This window comes from Sinohyriopsis cumingii, chromosome 14 (genome assembly GCF_028554795.1).
Source record: "Sinohyriopsis cumingii isolate HCF-2022 chromosome 14, ASM2855479v2, whole genome shotgun sequence".
In the NCBI taxonomy this organism is placed as follows: Eukaryota; Metazoa; Mollusca; class Bivalvia; order Unionida; family Unionidae; genus Sinohyriopsis; species Sinohyriopsis cumingii.
In genome coordinates, this window is record NC_142974.1 from 91,080,032 (window position 1) to 91,101,254 (window position 21,223).

At 34.4% G+C, this 21,223-nt stretch overlaps 1 protein-coding gene across 1 annotated transcript in view; it reads left to right on the plus strand.

The window, feature by feature from the left end:
* LOC149784371 (A disintegrin and metalloproteinase with thrombospondin motifs 12-like) overlaps positions 1-19,035 on the plus strand; it is a 73,133-nt gene extending 54,098 nt beyond the window's left edge. Inside the window, exons 9-14 of the mRNA XM_089933259.1 lie at positions 2,986-3,035; positions 4,815-4,944; positions 6,260-6,421; positions 7,984-8,134; positions 15,885-15,989; positions 18,337-19,035. Coding sequence (XP_089789385.1) covers positions 2,986-3,035; positions 4,815-4,944; positions 6,260-6,421; positions 7,984-8,134; positions 15,885-15,989; positions 18,337-18,522 — 784 coding nt within the window. The 3' untranslated portion in view covers positions 18,523-19,035. The remainder of the gene's footprint in view (positions 1-2,985; positions 3,036-4,814; positions 4,945-6,259; positions 6,422-7,983; positions 8,135-15,884; positions 15,990-18,336) is intronic.
* The last annotated feature ends 2,188 nt before the right edge of the window (positions 19,036-21,223 follow it).

Below are 21,223 nucleotides of genomic sequence, written 5' to 3' on the forward strand. Positions count from 1 at the left end.
TGATATCTCATTTATCATCGTCGTGCCTCAAAATATATTATTCATCTTTTTGTCGTTTTGTCCATAGACAATATGTCATTTGCCTCTTTTGATAAATGCACTTTATCTGAAGAGATCACTTTGATTTAGGGTTAGACAGTTTCAAAAACAGAGACACGACAAAACTTGTAATTTTTGTTTCTGTCGGATATCAATCTCTGCATTTCTGTTTCACCTTGACAGAGGCTGTATGAGCTAATATTATGGTTCTTCACCTGCAGTACTTTAGGTTTTTGTCCCTCCACATTCTGACTTCTTCTCAAAAAGTTCTTTAATTCCAGTGCTGCTTTAGTGACCCGTTGCTTTGACTAGCTGTTGAGGTCATCACTGCACCTGATCTGGACACTGGCTAGCAGAGCATGATGCTGCTGCAGCCAGATGTTGAACTTGCAGCTGATGATCTGGGATATGACTATATTTGTTTATAATGTTTCTTATAGATGACTGATTCAATATACTACAAGCTGTAACTACCTTTTTTTAGTTTCATTCTTTTATTCCAATGACTTCCACAAGACTGACAAGAAAATTCACGAATTAAACAGAGAACACATTATTTCCAACACTAAAATTTGAGTGTTATAAGTTTATATAAAGTTGTATGTACACAGGATTATTTATATACGTTTATTTAGTCATGATGTTCGACTAGTTCTGAAGTTGCAGTTGGCGTTATGTTTTACACAAAGACCATCACCACACTGCTTGCACATTATGAACACCTCATGCTGCCCTTTCTATTTCAAACATTGACGGGCGTCTCTTTCACACATTTTGCTTCAAAATTATTAGTTTCAGCCACAATTATTTAATTTAGTACCAGATGAAAATATTTTAAGAATAATATATCTCTTTTATCCTCTGGTACGCAGGGGTGGTGGTGGTAGGGGAGGGTGGGCTTGGAATATGCAGTAAAAAGCGTTTGGGTTTAAAATGATAATCTATTGCAGCTGTTATAGCTTCACTTTGTAACCAAGTAAATGTATGGCCTATTAGAACCACGTATGTAGATCTCCATGATACACATAGCAACTAAATGTATGGGCTATTAGAACCACATATGTAGATTTCAATGATACACATAGCAACTAAATGTATGGCCTATTAGAACCACATATGTAGATTTCAATGATACATAGCAACTAAATGTATGGGCTATTAGAACCACATATGTAGATATCCATGATATACATAGCAACTAAATGTATGGGCTATTAGAACCACATATGTAGATCTCCAGGATACACATAGCAACTAAATGTTTGGGCTATTAGAACCACATATGTAGATCTCCATGATACACATAGCAACTAAATGTATGGGCTATTAGAACCACGTATGTAGATCTCCATGAAACACATCGCAACTAAATGTATGGGCTATTAGAACCACATACGTATATCTCCAGGATACACATGGCAACTAAATGTATGGGCTATTAGAACCACATATGTAGATCTCCATGATACACATAACAACTAAATGTATGGGCTATTAGAACCACATATGTAGATCTTCATGATACACATAACAACTAAATGTATGGGCTATTAGAACCACGTATGTAGATCTCCATGATACACATAGCAACTAAATGTATGGGCTATTAGAACCACATATGTAGATCTCCATAATACACATGGCAACTAAATGTATGGGCTATTAGAACCACATATGTAGATCTCCAGGATATATATTACAACTAAATATATGGGCTATTAGAACCACATATGTAGATCTCCATGATACACATAGCAACTAAATGTATGGGCTATTAGAACCACATATGTAGATCTCCACGATACACATAGCAACTAAATGTATGGGCTATTAGAACTACATATGTAGATCTCCAGGATACACATAGCAACTAAATGTATGGGCTATTAGAACCACATATGTAGATCTCCAGGATACACATAGCAACTAAATGTATGGGCTATTAGAACTACATATGTAGATCTCCACGATACACATAGCAACTAAATGTATGGGCTATTAGAACTACATATGTAGATCTCCATGAAACACATTACAACTAAATGTATGGGCTATTAGAACTACATATGTAGATCTCCAGGATACACATAGCAACTAAATGTATGGGCTATTAGAACCACATATGTGGATCTCAATGATACACATGGCAACTAAATGTATGGGCTATTACAACCACATATGTAGATCTCCATGATACACATAGCAACTAAATGTATGGGCTATTAGAACTACATATGTAGATCTCCATGATACACATAGCAACAAAAACGGGATTTACGCACAAATTAAATGCAAGGTTTTAACAGTTGTCTTTTATAATTAAATTGACGTAAAGGTGTACATGTGACGTAAAGGTTATATATATATATATATATATATATATATATATATATATATATATATATATATATGTATATGTATGTATGTATGTATGTAATGAGTTCACTTACCGACATTTTCACGTTATACTTTTTACGGTATTTAGTGTACTGGTTGTGGCAAAAGCAAATAGTCTAGGCATAAATTGTTTAAATTGTAGTGTTGTCTTCTTTCTTTCATTTTAAATGTTTTCACATATATTTGTTTTTAATTCTAAAAGATGAAAGTTTTAAGAAACGCAGTACGTTAGGAAAAAAAGCATTGTAAAAGCTATAAGTTATACCAAGTTCACCATGTATATCCTACAACACTTTGTGGTAAAAATGACCCCATCACAGATTTTGCAAGTGAAGCGTTTGTCATCAGTTCAAGGTAACATAATCTGGTTTCGTCACCGTTGGAAAATCTATTCAAATCTAGAGCTGTATCGTTGTAGAGGTGCTGTGAAAAATATTTTTCATATAGAATCACGGCGTCACATTTATGTCATTACTAAAAAAAAACGGCATTTTAAGAAATAATGTCTGAAATATGTATGCTTATGTTATCAATATTAATCTTTTTCAGGGGTGATTTAGAAGTTTTTAATGGTACCCATTTCGGGTATGGTCTTGTTGGTAAGTACTTTTATTTCCGTTGTATTTCTGTCAGTCATTTGCTGTTAATGCTTGTCCTAGTTTGATTTCGCATGAAATCGATGATGGGTAAAAGGTACGCGTATTATGTTAGTAATCTGAGATTTAACTGGGTAAGCTGATGATAAAATGTTTATTAATACAGTGTAGATCTGAATTGTGATTTCAGCAGCTAAAAGATAATTTGTCTAGACTGTTAGAGTAGGGATGGGTGCAAAGTATCCCCTCCCCCAAACTATGTTTTTGGCCCTAACACTCTTACTGTATCTAATTTATACCCTCAGTGCCATTTTATATCCAGAATCTAATGCAGGAAGAAACTTGGAGAAAAAAAGCGTTATGCCAACAACAGACAATTGTTCTGATGAATAAGTCAGAGACAGTACAATTTCAGGGTTGCCATACAGCCTCTTTTTCCTAGGCATTTCCTCATTTCGGTCCTAAATCTCAGTAGATACCTATTTGGATACACCCGATCCTGTTTTATACCACTTAAGTTCTATAGTAATCCAAGAACGATCACTTACTAGCTTTAATTACTTTGATCACACATAGTATAAACTCTAATCCATTTCGACAACTTTAAATATGTCCGAAATACTTTGATCACACATAGTACAGACTCAAATCCATTTCGACAACTTTAATAAAGTCCGAATTACTTTGATCACTCATAGTATAGACTTGAATCCATTTCGACAACTTTAATTAAATCCTAATTACTTTGATCACACATAGTATAGACTCGAATCCATTTCGACAACTTTCATAAAGTCCGAATTACTGTGATCACACATAGTATATACTCTAATCCATTTCGACAACTTTAATAAAGTCCGAATTACTTTGATCACTCATAGTATAGACTCGAATCCATTTCGACAACTTTAATAAAGTTCGAATTACTTTGATGACACATAGTATAGACTCGAATGCATTTCGACAACTTTAATAAAGTTCGAATTACTTTGATGACACATAGTATAGACTCGAATCCATTTCGACAATTTTAATAAAGTTCGAATTACTTTGATCACACATAGTATAGACTCGAATCCATTTCGACAACTTTAATAAAGTTCGAATTACGTTGATGACACATAGTATAGACTCGAATGCATTTCGACAACTTTAATAAAGTCCGAATTACTTTGATCACAAATAGTATGGACTCTAATCCATTTCGACACCGAAGCATAACCAAACATGCAAAGAGAAAAGCAATTTTAATTTTTTATGCTGACAGCAGGGGAGAAATATTAGTTATAGACTGAGTTTACCAATCTGGGTCCGCGACTTCTATACCCGGTGACCTTGCCTGCCGCAGACGCAAGTCAAGTCCCGTGGGTTCGAACACGGTTCCTATGCGAAGTCTTGATTTCGCTTTCATTCAATGTTCCCGTAGGTGCCTCTGCGATAAGCTAAATTGTTTAATTCGTTTACTCGATTTTTCCTGCCTGTAAATTACGTTGATATTTTGGTTTTGTTTCTGCGCTAGCGCCTCTGTTTCTTATCAACGTACGGAGTCTGAAGTTGTCCATTTCCTCAACACGTCGATTTGTCGATTTGGAGGTGTGTAGTTCTTGTATGTGGTCCGCAGTCCCATGATGTAAGCAGAAGTGATCGATTTTAGAAACACTGGAACCTTTAATATTTATTATTCAACAAGTTGTGTTTTAACAGCATTTGTATTAAATGCAAGTTTTCATATGAACAGACCCGTGCTGTTATTATCAATGAACAGTATTATTATTATTCAAGGGGCTGCTCGTTCCTCAGTCTACATGGACACCAGTGTAGTTTGCCGTTATCCATTTGCTTCTCTGTCTGTGATTGAAGATTCAATTATGGGTGATGTGTCTTCTTCAGCTTCACATGAATTAGGACACAGGTATTCTCTCTCTCTCTCACACACACACACACACATTAATTGAGACACATGTAACAAAAAATGTCTTTCTGTCTCCCTGTCTCTGTTACACAAATGTAGCAAATTATATTCTCTTTACAAGAGTATGGTACGGTTACCCTAATTTCACGATTAAAACACCTGAATTATTTTTTCAATACATTCGGACAGCTTGGTGGCAATGTATCTCATGGTTCTTCACGTAAAGAAAGATGTTCACAATTACCGTTTATTAACTTTCATTGATATTTCTGTTACTTTAGTATTCAAATGTTATTTTGGGGTCAATATCTGAAATGTCAAGGTAATTTTTAATATAAAACATTTCACTTCTATATAGATATAAGATAATTAGAGATGTAGTTGCTCATTTTCATCTAATTAGTATGTGTTGTTTCAAGAGTGCAAATTTGAAGAGTGACATTTACTCTGTAAATAAAAATATGATTCTGTACAATATCTCTAATTTGCATCGCTCGTGGACTTTACAAGGGATAACCTTTGCTATAAGGTCCTAGGGTCAAAGTTCATCGTCACTATTGTCTGCATTTTTGGAATTGATAATTCGTATATAAATTGGTTACTAGGGAATCGTGAATGTTTTGTGAGTAATATATTCTGTGATTGTCACTTGTTTAATTAATTTAAATGGACATTTAAAAAAAATGTTGATATAACTAAAAAATAAAACAGAGGACGCCTATAGTGTGGACTTCCGTCACACCTTTGTTATGCATTGTGTTTATATCTTATTCAGGAAATGAGTCAATCAGAATTTCGGTATATATCCATTTTAATAGTTTGCACGTCCCTGCGACTTCGAGTAAGTTTTCCATTCATATTCATTTGCCTAGGAACTATTTAATGTAGAAGCATGCAACTATGTTTGTGAATGTGTCTAAATAATAATAATAATAGATAGATAGATTATTTTATGAATGTAACTCAGATATAATATATTATTCTCTAGGCCCACAGGATAAACAAAAATGTAAAAATTACAAAGTCAAAAACAAATTGCAAAGCAGGCTTAAATACAGTATCTATAAAAGTACAAAGTGTATATGAAACACATTACACTAATAAATTCGAATTACAATGAAAACCATTTTTGAAGATAATGGTCAGAAGACTGTACCGGTATGTGTTAAACCATATCATCAAATGTATTTCAAGGTAATCGTCTTTCATGAGCATTTCCTTTTCAATGTGGCGAGGCATTCGTCTTTCATGAACATTTTTTTTTCAACGTGGCGAGGCATTCGTCTTTCATGGACATTTCTTGTTGACTTTTTAGCCTTGGCTTGATACACGATGGTTTGTTCTCTGAATGTGCTGACTCCAGCCAGTACATCATGTCGGCCACACGCAGCAAGAGGTTCATGAAGGAACAAATTGCAACCAATCCATGGACTTTCTCAACTTGTTCCAAACTCTCTCTTAAGAACTCACTTCAGAGGTAAAGTTTTAAAAAAATATGACATAACGCAGTGTAGTGTATATTTATTTCATTTAAATATTGATATAACATGATACAGTGTTATTGTTTAAGTATTCTGGATGAATCTGTTGCCAATATATTACACAAATCGTATGCAAGTTTCAGTTGTTGATTTTCTTATTGTATGCTGCTAGTGACTTTAAGAGTTCTAAGTCGAACCGTTTGCTCCACCTATAATTTGTACTCAATTTATTTTTAAATAGCGTAGTAAACCATAAGGCAGTGCTTTCCAACCCGCGGCCCGCGGGCTGATTTTAAATGCACACAATTGCAAGTAAAATACCCCTAGACCAAAACAGTTGACAATAGAATACAGTACACTCAATATTATATTTTTAATAAATAAAATATGTTTTTTGATGAGATCAGTTCGTAATCACAGTCACTGAAGTATTCCATAAAGAAAAAAATCTTCAGATATACTTAAACTATTATGATATATCAGTATTAAAACAGTTATTACCAGAAGGAGAATTTTCATAAGGACAACATGTAAATATTTCCACAGTCTTGCATTACCTACATAAAACAAAAACATTAGCAGGTGTCATTGTACTAAAGCAACACTCTCTGATTAAATAAAAAAACTGATCATTTTATGTATTATCATTATTAGTATTGCAATCATTTCATGTCAATTAATTTATTCATTTTGTTGTTAATTGCATTCATCGCTATATTTTTTTTAAATCGATGAAGAGAAGCAAAGAAAAAGAAGAGTTAAACAACACGCACAAACTCTCTCTCTCTCTCTCTCTCTCTCTCTCCAGGTCCGTGGGTAAACGGAACCCATCGCCTGTATATTGTGTGCCAATAATAAGTTAAATTGAAAAATATAAAGTTGAGTTGAACTGTACCAAAATTTAGGAAGATTAACCTCCCGTATGAAAGTATAATTATCATAATGTTATAATTCTGTAAAATGTTTAAGAAATGAGTGAGGAAGGTAACACATGTAAAATCTTTGAAATATAATAGGGGTAATGAGAGCTAAGTGCCTTTCCCAAGAATGTGGTCAAGTGATTGTATTATTCATTACTAAAACAAAAAAGCAGAGCAATATCTATCAAGTAACAAGTATACATGGGCTATAAAAAAAAGTCCACTGGCTGCGCCTGCATTATATGTCGACGGCGGCAGCTTGAGTGAGAACCGTGCAGGCGGGTCAAGACCTTATAGTGTTTCTCTTTCACTGGTTTTTGAAATTCCCTTGGTGGGTGGGGGAAAAAATGGGTGTCTGCCAGTTGGCAAAGTTAATTGACAGAGTATGTCACACTGAGTACGAAACTTGCAAGTCATCATGGAAAATTTAAGTACAAACCAATGTCCTACATGGAGGGTATAATTGTTGGAATGGTAGAGCTTTTATTGGCACGGTATATACCCCTATAAATATACAAACAGTGCAAGTAATGTGTATATATTGTTGAAGATTTTAACTAAGTATTGGTTTATATTCTTCAAGAAGCTTGGAATAGAATGTATGATGTGCAGGTGAGACACATTTTTGTTCATTTCAGACTGTTAAGCGATGGATTTGATTGTACATTACGGGGAACTTACAATGTGTCTGACGTCAAAAGAGTGATGGATCACGTGCAGCCTGGCTATCTGTATGACACCCAGGAGCAGTGTAAGATTGCCTACGGATTCGATTCATACCGCTGTTTTGTGAGTATTTGCAAAATCAGTGAGGTTTCAAGATTGAAGAATAGTTGGCAAATGTTAATTCTCTACATAGAAAGTTATACCTATCAGTGGTATGTGAATGCGGGATACAATCACAATTTCATAATTATTCTAACTAGGAGCTTGGTCTTTTGTGAGGTTCATGTGTGAGACACACAAGACACAGTGTTAAAATAAATGCCACATAAGTTGATATTATTTAACCAAATATATACTGCAAATGCAACAGAAGCAACTTAGAAGTTAGAATGACTTCTGGAAGGAGCTAGTCTCATTGTAGGATTTATGCATAAAGAGTCATGTAACATGATTCTAAAAAATAACTATCAGGCCAACATAGTAGAAACATGACACAGGATACTGTGTATGCAAACATAAGGAGAGCAAACGTTTGATCTTAGAGTATAGAGAAATGTGGCTTATGGAACAATTGTCAAACAAAGAAACTGTAAATTACACCTAGCCACCTTTGAATCAAGCATAATCGGTTGCATCTTTATTGATCGTCCAAAAAGAAACAATACGCAAATTAAACGTATTGATCTCTGAATTCTTTTTAATTAAGGTGCTTCTCTGGCAGTTTGATGGATAAACAATTCAAAGACAAGTTAATATAATGATATTTGAGAACTCTTATGACCAATGTTCGGTTTCTCACAGTATGTGCCAGACAAAACCTTTGATCTTCTGGACATGTCAATCAAATGCAGGAATTTTAGGATCTCAGCCATTACTCTCATATCTAAACAATTAGAAGTATATACTGAAAAGTTATTTAATTATATCTGACATGTAGAATTTAATACCAGATTTACCTATTTCAATGAAAGTCAGAAAAAATTGGAAACTTCCTTTACTATGTACACAACAAGAAAAGATTGAAGAATTAGTATAAAGCAAACTTTAAAAATGATTTGCCACAAAAAGAAAATTTTAAATGAATGCAAAATTTACAGTGGTATTGAAGAATGCTTAAAAATCATAATTTGTAAAATTAGACATTATGTTTTGGAAAAGTTAAGTCAGGCTCAATGATTAAATTTATCGAGAGACCCATCAAGGAGGAAAAGAAAGTTGAGTGCTAAAATTACATTACAGATGAAGATCAATTAATATAATAAACAAATAGATAGTGTCATTAAATGTTTCTTTGACATTTTATATACTAAATTTGGATCCCAAAATAAGCGTATGTTTGATATGATTGAATAGTTAACATTGCACATGGATAACCACTCGGAGGTACCTCATTCATTAATTTGACTATATTGGTTAAGAAAACAATATGTTGAATAAATGCAACAGATAAAAACAGCATGCATTTCTTTTATGCTTTTGGAATCTGTATTAAAATTTCAAAGTGATCATGTATATCATCAAAATACAGTCGTTAGTTTAATAATGTGTGTGTGTGAGTCTGTGTGTGTGTGTGTGTTCAGTGAAAACAGAGACAGTTGGGAAACTTGGACTGAATTATGTTATCTCCACGATCGTGTGGAACTAATGGAAGAAGGTGGCTTTGCTGTTCAGCAAATGTCCTGTTCAGAAAGGATATTGCAAATAAGCCATTTCACTTCACAGCAAATGGCCGGTTCAGAAGGGATATTTCAAACAAGTCATTTCACTTTACAGCAAATGGCCTGTTCAGAAGGGATATTGCAAACAAGTCATTTCACTTTACAGCAAATGGAATGTTCAGAAGGGATATAGCAAACAAGTAATTTCACTTCACAGCAAATGGCCTGTTCAGAAGGGATATTGCAAATGGCCTGTTCAGAAGGGATATTGCAAACAAGTCATTTCACTTTACAGCAAATGGCCTGTTCAGAAGGGATATTGCAAACAAGTCATTTCACTTCACAGCAAATGGCCTGTTCAGAAGGGATATTGCAAACAAGTCATTTCACTTCACAGCAAAGGCAATGTCAGCTGAGAGGAATTGCATTAACTGGGTAATGCTAACTGGATTTGAGGATGTCAGACATAATGACGTATTTTATATTTTGGCAAGTGGAAATGATTTTGTTTTTTTCAGTTGCTGAAACAATGTTCTCTTCCACATAGTACATACTTGTTTAATTTACTCTGTAGATTACAGCTTTAGATTCTTGCTTGAATTCTAATGAGCAAGAAGCTAGTTGACTGTGTAACACTAAGCCAATCTGAAAATCAGTACTTCTCTCCAACAACAAATCACATCTCCAGTGTTAATAAATTTGTATATACTCCTGATTTCTTTATTTGAATGCAATAATGCTGTATGTAATGTATATTCATTCTAATTTATGTAGCATAGTTCTGTCCATAACTTTTATTAAATATCTAAAGTGAAGGTTTCAGATTTACACGTTTAACAACCTTGTAACAACCTCTATATGTTCAGTTGGTACAAAAATAATTGTATCTCCTTCTCAAATATCTATTCAGTACCATCCATAATCCAAGAGTCGTGACTTGCTACGAGTCAAATATCTATTTCGGTACAAACCGTAAGTCAAGAGTCGTGACTTGCTACAATTCAACTATCTATTTCGCTACAAACCGTACGTCAAGAGCCATGTCTTGCTAAAATTCAAGAATAATAAACCAATGTACACCCAGGCATTAGTTTAGTTGTGCCATCAAGCTCATTTTTGAACTTGATATTATTTATGCTCATTTCAATATCCTGTTCAGTTTTTAATGCGCCTATGCTTTTGTTATTTTAGGTTTAGCTGTCACAGTGCTGCCAATGAAGCCAAAGTCTTTTAATCTACTGCATAGGCACATGTTTGATCCCAATCCTTTAAATCTTTTCTCATTCGTTTCATGACTTTGTCTATTTGGTAATTACCGTTATGTATGCACCACACTGACGTTATATACCGCTTCTTGGTTCTTGGTGAGCACGTTTGTTCTTTTTAGATTGTTCAATCTCAGTGTGCAATTTGTTGCAATATTTTGGGAATGTAACAGTCTTCTTTATTTTATCACTTAAATATGCAATAGATATATCACAAGATGCTTTCACAGATCTACGCATGATTTAATTCATATTCATTGACAATAAGTATATCGTTTAAATTATCTCTGATAAAGCGTTCATTTAATGCAGCCCTGACATTTATTAGGTATTATCTGGCTGTTCAGGTCGGGACCGCTCCGGTGGCCTAATAGTCCGAGTTTCCTCTGACCCTTGTGACCCCATTTTTGATATTTGGATATTTATGTTGGGGTACAGGGTCAGAGTCCATTCCCTATCGAAAAGTTGGAATTCGCCACCATTTGGTGTCGAAATGGGGTAGCCGCTTACTAGCTGACCCAGCACACTTGAACGAGCTTTCATTGCAATATACGTGCATAAAATCGACAGGAATACGATTTATTTTTTCAAAAATCATGAGCATTACATTCGGCATGTTTTTAATCCGCTCACATACGAGACGAAAGTACGTCGTTGTTGAAATTTTACCTGGATCTGGCCATTTGCATCCCGAGTCACATGACTATACAAATCTCGCAACCAACATGTCAGTGACATCAGATGTCATATAGTCACGTGATATCGACAAACAAATTTCCAGAGTTGTTGTACATAACATTTGGACATACTATATAGAAGTCACTTAATGTTTGTAAATAAATATAATGCACACTTAATTTTCAACATATTTATTCTGAGAACATCGATCAGAAACCTGTCGGTACCACAACAGGGTGGAGAAAACCATTTTTAAGAAGTACCGAGCACGTGTGAGCGATGCTTTTGTTGGCGTCACGTGACTATCACATTGACATGTGCTCTCTGCGTAGTGAATCTGATGTTCTTCAAATTACTGCACCATTTACTGATTTTCGGTCGTTCATTTCACAATAAATATTTTGAGAAGTTGATGGGTTTCTTCTTCATTTTTCTTTAAAAATTACGTGACTTTCATTTAAATGTTCGATTTGTTTTCCTTCGTCAGCACTAGAAATTGTTTATGCTGATAGCACGTAACTCTATGACCTCTGATGTCATTGACATGTAGGTTGCGAGAGTTGAGTAGTCACGTGACTTGGAATGCAAATGGCCAGATCCAGGTCAAATTTCAGCAACGATGTATTTTCGTATCGTCTGTCAGCAGATTAAAGACATAACGAATGCTATGATCGCAATTTCTGAGAAAATAAATCATATTCCTATCGATCTCATGCAGGTATATATCGATGAAAGGTCGTTCAAGTTGGCTGGGTCGGCTAGTAAGCGGCTACCCCATGCCGGCACCAAATGGTGTCGGCGAATTCCAACTTTTCGATAGGGAATGGACTCTGACCCCACACCCCAACATAAATGTCCAAATATAAAAAATAGGGTGGCAAGGGTCAGAGGAAAATCGGACTAGTAGCCTAAGTGATTAGAGAGTCCGCTTTGAAAGCGGGAGGTCGCGGGTTCTAACCCATGCCAAGTCATACAAAAGACTTATTTTTTAAAAATGATACTAGCAGCTGTCTAACTTGGTGCTCATTGCTACGAGTTTAGTGTTAGTACTGGTCGGCCTGGTGTCAGGATAATGTGACTGGGTGATGCCACATATCTGCGTCATGATGCCTCAATGCTAGACATCACTAAAAACTGTCACACTGCAGGCATCGTAGCGACATGACTGAAATTTTTTTAAAGCTGCGTTAAAAATCCAAATTACACACACACACATACACACACACACACACACACACACACACACACACACACACACACTTTTTAGGTCGGTACTTTTTTTCCAATTTATTATCTTTTACATTTTTTGGTCGTTATTTTGGATTTCATAGTGTTCAGTCTTTACTACGTCATCTCTACCTACTTGTAGCAAATCAATTATTGACAAAATTATAAAGGGCTTTAAATATTTTGAAATTTTTTATTTGGCCAAGCCAACAAGGCAGCAGCATCATTTCCATGTTTTCTTATTGGCGATATGATTGTTTAATAGTGCTTGTAAACTTGTTTCTTATCGTATCATGCATATTATTTTACATGTTTTGGCATTATTAGATTCTTTATTTGTTTAATAGTGCTTGTAAACTTGTTTCTTATCGTATCATGCATATTATTTTACATGTTTTGGCATTATTAGATTCTTTATTTGTTTAATAGTGCTTGTAAACTTGTTTCTTATCGTATCATGCATATTATTTTACATGTTTTGGCATTATTAGATTCTTTATTTGTTTAATAGTGCTTGTAAACTTGTTTCTTATCGTATCATGCATATTATTTTACATGTTTTGGCATTATTAGATTCTTTATTTGTTTAATAGTGCTTGTAAACTTGTTTCTTATCGTATCATGCATATTATTTTACATGTTTTGGCATTATTAGATTCTTTATTTGTTTAATAGTGCTTGTAAACTTGTTTCTTATCGTATCATGCATATTATTTTACATGTTTTGGCATTATTAGATTCTTTATTTGTTTAATAGTGCTTGTAAACTTGTTTCTTATCGTATCATGCATATTATTTTACATGTTTTGGCATTATTAGATTCTTTATTTGTTTAATAGTGCTTGTAAACTTGTTTCTTATCGTATCATGCATATTATTTTACATGTTTTGGCATTATTAGATTCTTTATTTGTTTAATAGTGCTTGTAAACTTGTTTCTTATCGTATCATGCATATTATTTTACATGTTTTTTGGCATTATTAGATTTTTTATTTGCAGTTGCAATCAAGGATGTAAATAAAACATTTGTTAGGGTACGAGGTTAATTAGATGCTTAAAAAAATAGACTATAAAAGCTCATGCCGCTGCGTATCAAAATAAATAAGTTTTTATTTGTGGTCAGTCTTATGTTTAGTGACTAAAGTATATTTTGTCAATAGATCATGATTGCCACGTATACTTTGAACATCTGAGATCACAATACCAGATTCCGTAGATTCTTGTCGTCATAATCGTTATATTCTGCACAAGTTTTCCTCATTTTTGTCTTCTTTCTTTGTCCTATACAGTTTCTCGTTTAATTGTCACAAATTGGTTATCAACCTTTGCAAGCCAACACTTCTTTTCTTTAATAAATCAGTACTCTTGTTTATCAACATTTGAGAGACAGCCTTCTCTCTTTATTAACTCGGTACTGGTGTTAGTGTTTAAATGAGCAACATATTCTGTAAGTGTTACTGTATTCAAGGACACTACTGATTTGCATAACCTTGACTTATATATTCTGTAAAGTGTTACTGTATTCAAGGACACTACTGATTTGCATAACCTTGACTTGTATACTCTGTAAAGTGTTACTGTATTCAGGGACACTACTGATTTGCATAACCTTGACTTGTATATGCTGTAAAGTGTTACTGTGTTCAAGGACACTACTGACTTGCATAACCTTGACTTGTATATTCTGTAAAGTGTTACTGTATTCAAGGACACTACTGATTTGCATAACCATGACTTTTATATTCTGTAAAGTGTTACTGTATTCAAGGACACTTCTGATTTGCATAACCATGACTTTTATATTCTGTAAAGTGTTACTGTGTTCAAGGACACATCTGATTTGCATGACCATGACTTTTATATTCTGTAAAGTGTTACTGTATTCAAGGACACTACTGATTTGCATAACCATGACTTTTATATTCTGTAAAGTGTTACTGTATTCAAGGACACTACTGATTTGCATAACCATGACTTTTATATTCTGTAAAGTGTTACTGTATTCAAGGACACTACTGATTTGCATAACCATGACTTTTATATTCTATAAAGTGTTACTGTATTCAAGGACACTACTGATTGCATAACCATGACTTTTATATTCTGTAAAGTGTTACTGTATTCAAGGACACTACTGATTTGCATAACCTTGACTTTTATATTCTGTAAAGTGTTATTGTAGCGAAGGACGCTACTGATTTGCATAACCATAACGTTTTGCTGTACCCCCCCCCCTTATCAGATTATCTCTTTTCAGGCTTTATCTATTTGAAGACTTATCTGAAAGCATTTCCTTTTGTATTTTCAGCAGACAGATGTCACTGTCAAAATATATTTGTATCCATTCTTGTACTCTTTGTATGCTTTTGCGTCAAAATGCCTGCGTTCCACAGGTCATCCACGCTACTGTATGTACCGTTCTGTAGCAAAGTCATTTTCAAACTTAATTGTTTGTGTTGGCAGAATGTTCATTTAGCCATTCCTTCAATTCAACGTATTTGATTTTTGTCGCATTAAATTTGCTTCCACCTTGATTAATGTTTGTGTGAACAATTGTACTGTCAGAAAATACTGTTCTGTGTCTTGTCCTTATGTTGGTAAATTAGGACGGTATGCAAGAGAACATGTTAGCTTCATAAATTGGCTTTAAAAAAATCATCTGGATACACTGAATGTTTATACCATGGTTAAAGTGAATTTTGTTTAAAAAAATCTCTGCGTAACTGAATGCAATCAACAATACGTGTCGTCCTCAGTACTATAAACAAAACAAGGTAAACTTGACGTTCTGGTTGGAGTTCGTCGGTAGGTTAGTTGTTTTATAGGTATGCAGCAAAAAGAAGAACTCGTCACATCAGTCTAAAATTGGTTTTGGAAGAGGCAGTGAAAATGAAAAACTCTCGCTAAGGAAAATGTCTTCAATATTTTAATGTATGCATATTTAATCAATATTTTAATGTAAGCATGATTAATCAATATTTTAATGTATGCATATTTAATCAATATACTTCTGATGTGTTATATAATTTTTACGCCTTTTTCAGCCCTTAACCGAAGATATCTGCTGGAATGATATGTTCTGCAAAGCACCTGATGGTGCTTGTTACAGTGTACATGTCCTTTCAGGAAGTATATGTGCGTATGGAAAGGTAAGAAAATGTTCAAGAAAGTAAGAGTTTTAATATGAACATTTCACTAAATATTAACATGCGTCGCAATAACTAATACCGATAAGTAACATTACTTAAGTTTGATTGCTATATCTATTAATTAGCAACCGTGTAACACATCAATTCCTCTTTGGTAACACTGACACAGGCAACAATAATAATATTAGTATTTAATAATAATTAAGCGTAGTATATTACAACAAAAAACATTTATGCAAACGTATGTTTAAGATAAATGCCGAAATGAGAATATGTATAGTCTTTTAATATGCAGGTTTATCTAACATGATTTCGGTCAAGTTTGATAATCAGTAATGTCGGTCAGCATTGGAAAGTTTTCCTCTGATGTTAACTATTCTGATTAATGCTTTAGAGTGGGAATTTCTTGTCGGATGCCAATAAAACGTAATAATATTAAGGTGTTCGTTCAATACTTTACAGTGTTATTGCACATTTCTAGATCCAAATGCACCAGAATAATTGTTGCTAATTGATGTGTTCTTAAACTGATGAACAGTATGCATTTAACACGTTAGATTATGCAAGCTCTTGAACACCCTAATGTACAGTGTGCATAGTGTACGTTATCTGGTGTGAGCTATTGAACACCGTTATGTACAGCAATCATTTAATACTTCATCTGGTGTAAGCTCTTGCAAACCAAAATGCATAGTAAGCATTTAACACAATAGCTGGTGTAGGCTCTTGAATATCCTGGTTTACAGTAAGCTATTAAGACAATACCTGGTGTAAGGACTTGGAAACCATGATATTAAGTAAGCATTTAACAAAAAAGCAGATGTAAGCTCGTGAAAACGTGATATACAGTAAGCTATTAACACATAAGCTGGTATAAGCACTTGAAACAATGATGTACAGTAAGCATTTAACACAATAACAGATGTAAGCTCTTGAGACCATCATATACAGGAAGCATTTAACACAATAGCTTGTGTAAGCTCTTGGAAGCCATGATATACAGTAAGCATTTAACACAATATCACGTGTACGCTCTTGGAAACCATCATATACAGTAAGCATTTAATACAATAGCTGGTGTAAGCTCTTGAATACACTGGTTTACAGTAGCTATTAACAGAATAGCATGTGTAAGCTCTTGGAAACCATGATATACAGTAAGATATTAACAAAATAGCTGGTTTAAGCACTTGGAAACCGTGATATACAGTAAGCATATATTACATAATCTGGTGTAACCCCTTGCAAACTCCCAGGTACAGTAAATCTTTTAGACGGTGTAATCTCATGAAAACCCTTATGTGCAGCTGTTTTTGGGGTTCATCATAAATGAAGCATTCGTTTTATCATTGATGCATCTTCAGACAGAATTTGATGGAATGTTAAAGTTATTACCGATTACTGTAAACTGGTTCAGATCTATAGTTTGAAAGCTTTTTGTGAGCAAATCTGATAACGTTATTAGAAAGTAAACAAAAAAGCCATACTAAATTCAAGCATATAATATTCATTTGGGGCTCATTACCATAATGTTCTTCACTTAAATTTCATTGCAATAATTACATTGATATGTCAATGGTGTTGTTGTTGTTGTGGGGTTTAACGCAATTTTTCAGCACACGATAGGCTATACATGGCGGCCAGTATTAATGGTGGAAAAACCCCGGAAAGAACCACCGACCCACGAGAAGCTACTGGCAAGCTTTCTCACATACCCACAAAGGCTGAATACGAGACTCGAACCCACGCAGACTGAGGTGAGATGGACGTGATCCGTAATGGAGAGCGCTTTAGACCACTCGGCCACTCGGGGCAATGGTGTCAATGGTGTAGGGGTAGGGTTAAGTGATCAAGTTTTTTCCGTTATAAAAAGTTTTTTGAGGGGTCTGGCTATCATCTGTGTACATACATATTTCTTGTACAAATTAAAATGTATAGTATAAATTATTGGAAATACAATACATGAAAAATATTGCATGATAAATTTTGGGAACATAGGCATGTTTCACAGGAATAATATCGAGAAATGAAACACCTGTGCAGTCATATGATTAGCAGAGTGTTACTCGTCTTAATTCTATATGAACGTTAAAATAACTATTTTAAAGCAGCTTGCTTCCATCATCATCATTATTAACTGCTCGGCAAAACAACCAGTTCGGTAACGGATCCCATACCTAGAAACTTAATATTTTTCATAATATCTATAATTAGTATTTTTATAATCATAAAAGTCAGCCCTGCTGTTTTATACAGTTGACACAAGGCTATGTTAGTAGATAGTCAATCAGAGAGAGAGAGAGAGAGGAATATATATTTTATAATGTACCTTTCCTTTTCAAATCAGTGGTGCTACAAGGGATCTTGTACAGATGTTGATCCAAAGTACCTTCCTTCACCAGAAACAACAACAGTAAGGGCAACCACAACTAAGATGGAAACTATGACGACTACGGCATCCACAACCACACCCTCATCATCCTGTGATTGGCTGTGTCAGCTCTCTGCCTGGTTCCAGTCTATAATGGGATAATAATCTGTGCTCCTTGATAATGCTGTCGGCATGGTTCCAGTCTATAATGGGATAATAATCTGTGTTCCTTGATAATGCTCTCGGCCTGGTTCCAGTCTATAACGGGATAATAATCTGTGTTCCTTGATAATGCTCTCGGCCTGGTTCCAGTCTATAATGGGATAATAATCTATGTTCCTTGATAATTGTGATTGGTTAGTTCGTGCAAAAAAGTTTTGTGAAAAACGTAACGTAACTTACTTGTAAACCAGTAATTAAAACTTGTATCATATCATTACACATATAATTAATAAGATACAAGTTTCAACATGGTTTAAAAATTAAAACTGTTACTCATAAATAATGTATAAAGAGACAAGACATTACAAGATTGCTATTAATTAAAACTGTGTCTAATTGGTGCAATAAATTCTTTAATCCATCCTGGAGTATGCAAAAATATATGACTAACCTGGACACTTTAATGTAAAAATCAAAACCTTTTTATTAATTAAACGTGTCTTTTAGTGATGATTCCTATTTTGTTTTATTTGCTGTGTTGGACTTAAAATGACAAATTCTTCTCATATCTCATACCTTGGAGTAAAGGTCACACGCCATCCACACGAAAATTAATCCGAATCATAAAGTATTGAATTTCAAATACTGTCCTCCTTGCCATGTATCTGCAATATTTTTTACACTGAAGGAATTGATCGAATATTCAAAACCAAACCAACAGACCGAGGTGCTTTGTAAACGAATTACTGAGACTATTCGCCCTGTATGACGTTTAAAGCGAGACGTTTTCTCTGGTGTCAATTCACAACTATGACCAGCTGGCAAGTTTGTCAACCTTTGCTCAACTCAAGAAACATGACTTAGCATTTTGTACGACTTTGACATCTAAACAAATAGTTTTGGTTGTAGCACTTTCTTAATTATGTAGCAATCAATTTACGATGTCTATGCCCACTTTACTACATTTAAAGCCGTTTTAAGACCCTTACGAGTCTTGCATAGTAGTAATCTGATTAAATGAGTCACTCGTTTCTCACTAAATTTTTTAAGACCTTTGTAAGCCTATTTTAAAACCAAAGCAAATCCGTTACAGGGGAAGGGACTGCCACTCTAAAGGACTTCAAGAATTTCTAGGAATTCAAGATAAGACAATTTCTTCGTCATAACTGTTGAATATTAAAACTATCTCTGGTTTTTTTTTTTAGCAATAACATGATTTTAACCTAAATTAGCTCTTGTGGTAGCCATGATCGAATAAAAATTTTTACATCAGTTTAATTTAAAAAGTATATTGGTGAAAACTCCATGTTGTTATGGCCAACAATTTTGGAAGAGATAATACTTTCATCATGGTGTGCCATACTGAGTGTAAGCTGGTATGCATGTGATAGAACGAAGATTTCAAACAAGTAGATTGGCTTATAAACCTGTAGATATCTTCTTTTTTTCTTTCTAGTTTCCTCCACAAAATCACTCACAAAATTCATTTTTTGGTATCGGGGTTGACACTTAACAGACTCAATATTTTTCTTGTCCAGATTTCCCTTTGAATCACTTTATATTTTGCAAAAGGTGAAGAATGCCCTCTGTGCATCATAATTGGAATGTGGCAATAACAGGACAAAATTACGTTCATTTCGGAAAGAGCATCTAACTTCAGTTTTACTGTTGCTGGGTTCGCAGGGTTGCTGACTACCTTATAAAACTCCTCCAAGCAACGTTCACTCTGAAGAGAAAGTTCCTGACTTGGACTTGAGATGTATCCCTGAGCATCATCCTCATGGGTTTCTTTCTCTTCATGGCTTAGTCAACAATTCTGTTGGCAAGTATCACAACTATATGAAACAAAATGAAAACCCAAATAAATGATAACGAAGCTTGATTATGACTTTTAAATGAAAAACTACTTGATGTAGTTATGCATTTATGAATAATTTATTCCAACTATAAAATGAATTATGTTGTAAAATATTTTAAGTGATATAGTTTATTTAAGACTTTAACTTTATTATATTCACGAAAACTTCCAATACTTGATGACATACACAAAATGCACACCTTTGAAATACACAGACAAAACTCGGGACCTTTGGTACTATCCTGCATACACTTAAACTCGGACATCCAAGCATTGTTGAACTTCTAATAATTCTTAGTCGGTCGTTTCTAAGCACTGAAAGTGCAGGTTTTGGCATTTGGTCACGAACTAAGCAAACTATGTCTGAGCTCTCCTTACATATTCCTCTTAAAAAATCTTGAACCATGCAATGCAGTAAAAATTAAACAAGACGAAAAGTCCAAATACTTACTCTAGCGTGTATGGAGAAATAGGTCATCATATTGGTGGCATTTATAGGACCAATGTAACATCAAAATAAATATTTTTGTGAGAACCCTGTGTTAAAATGACCATCCATTTAGAACGAATGGTTATTATCAAGACGTTTAGGTTGGCTGCTGTGGAAGTCATATTGCATGTCCATGCAGCACCATTTTTATTTAGGATCATCTAGATCATAGGATGTGTGTGTGTGTGTGTGTGTGTGTGTGTGTGCGTGTGTGTAAGTTTAATGTCAGTTTAGGGGGACTAGCAATAACAAAATTCTTTTTATGGACAGATGGAGACAGACAACAAACCATCGCATAAGCTCTCCTAGTATGTGACCAGTAGAACTAAAAATGAATTTCACAGACATATAGG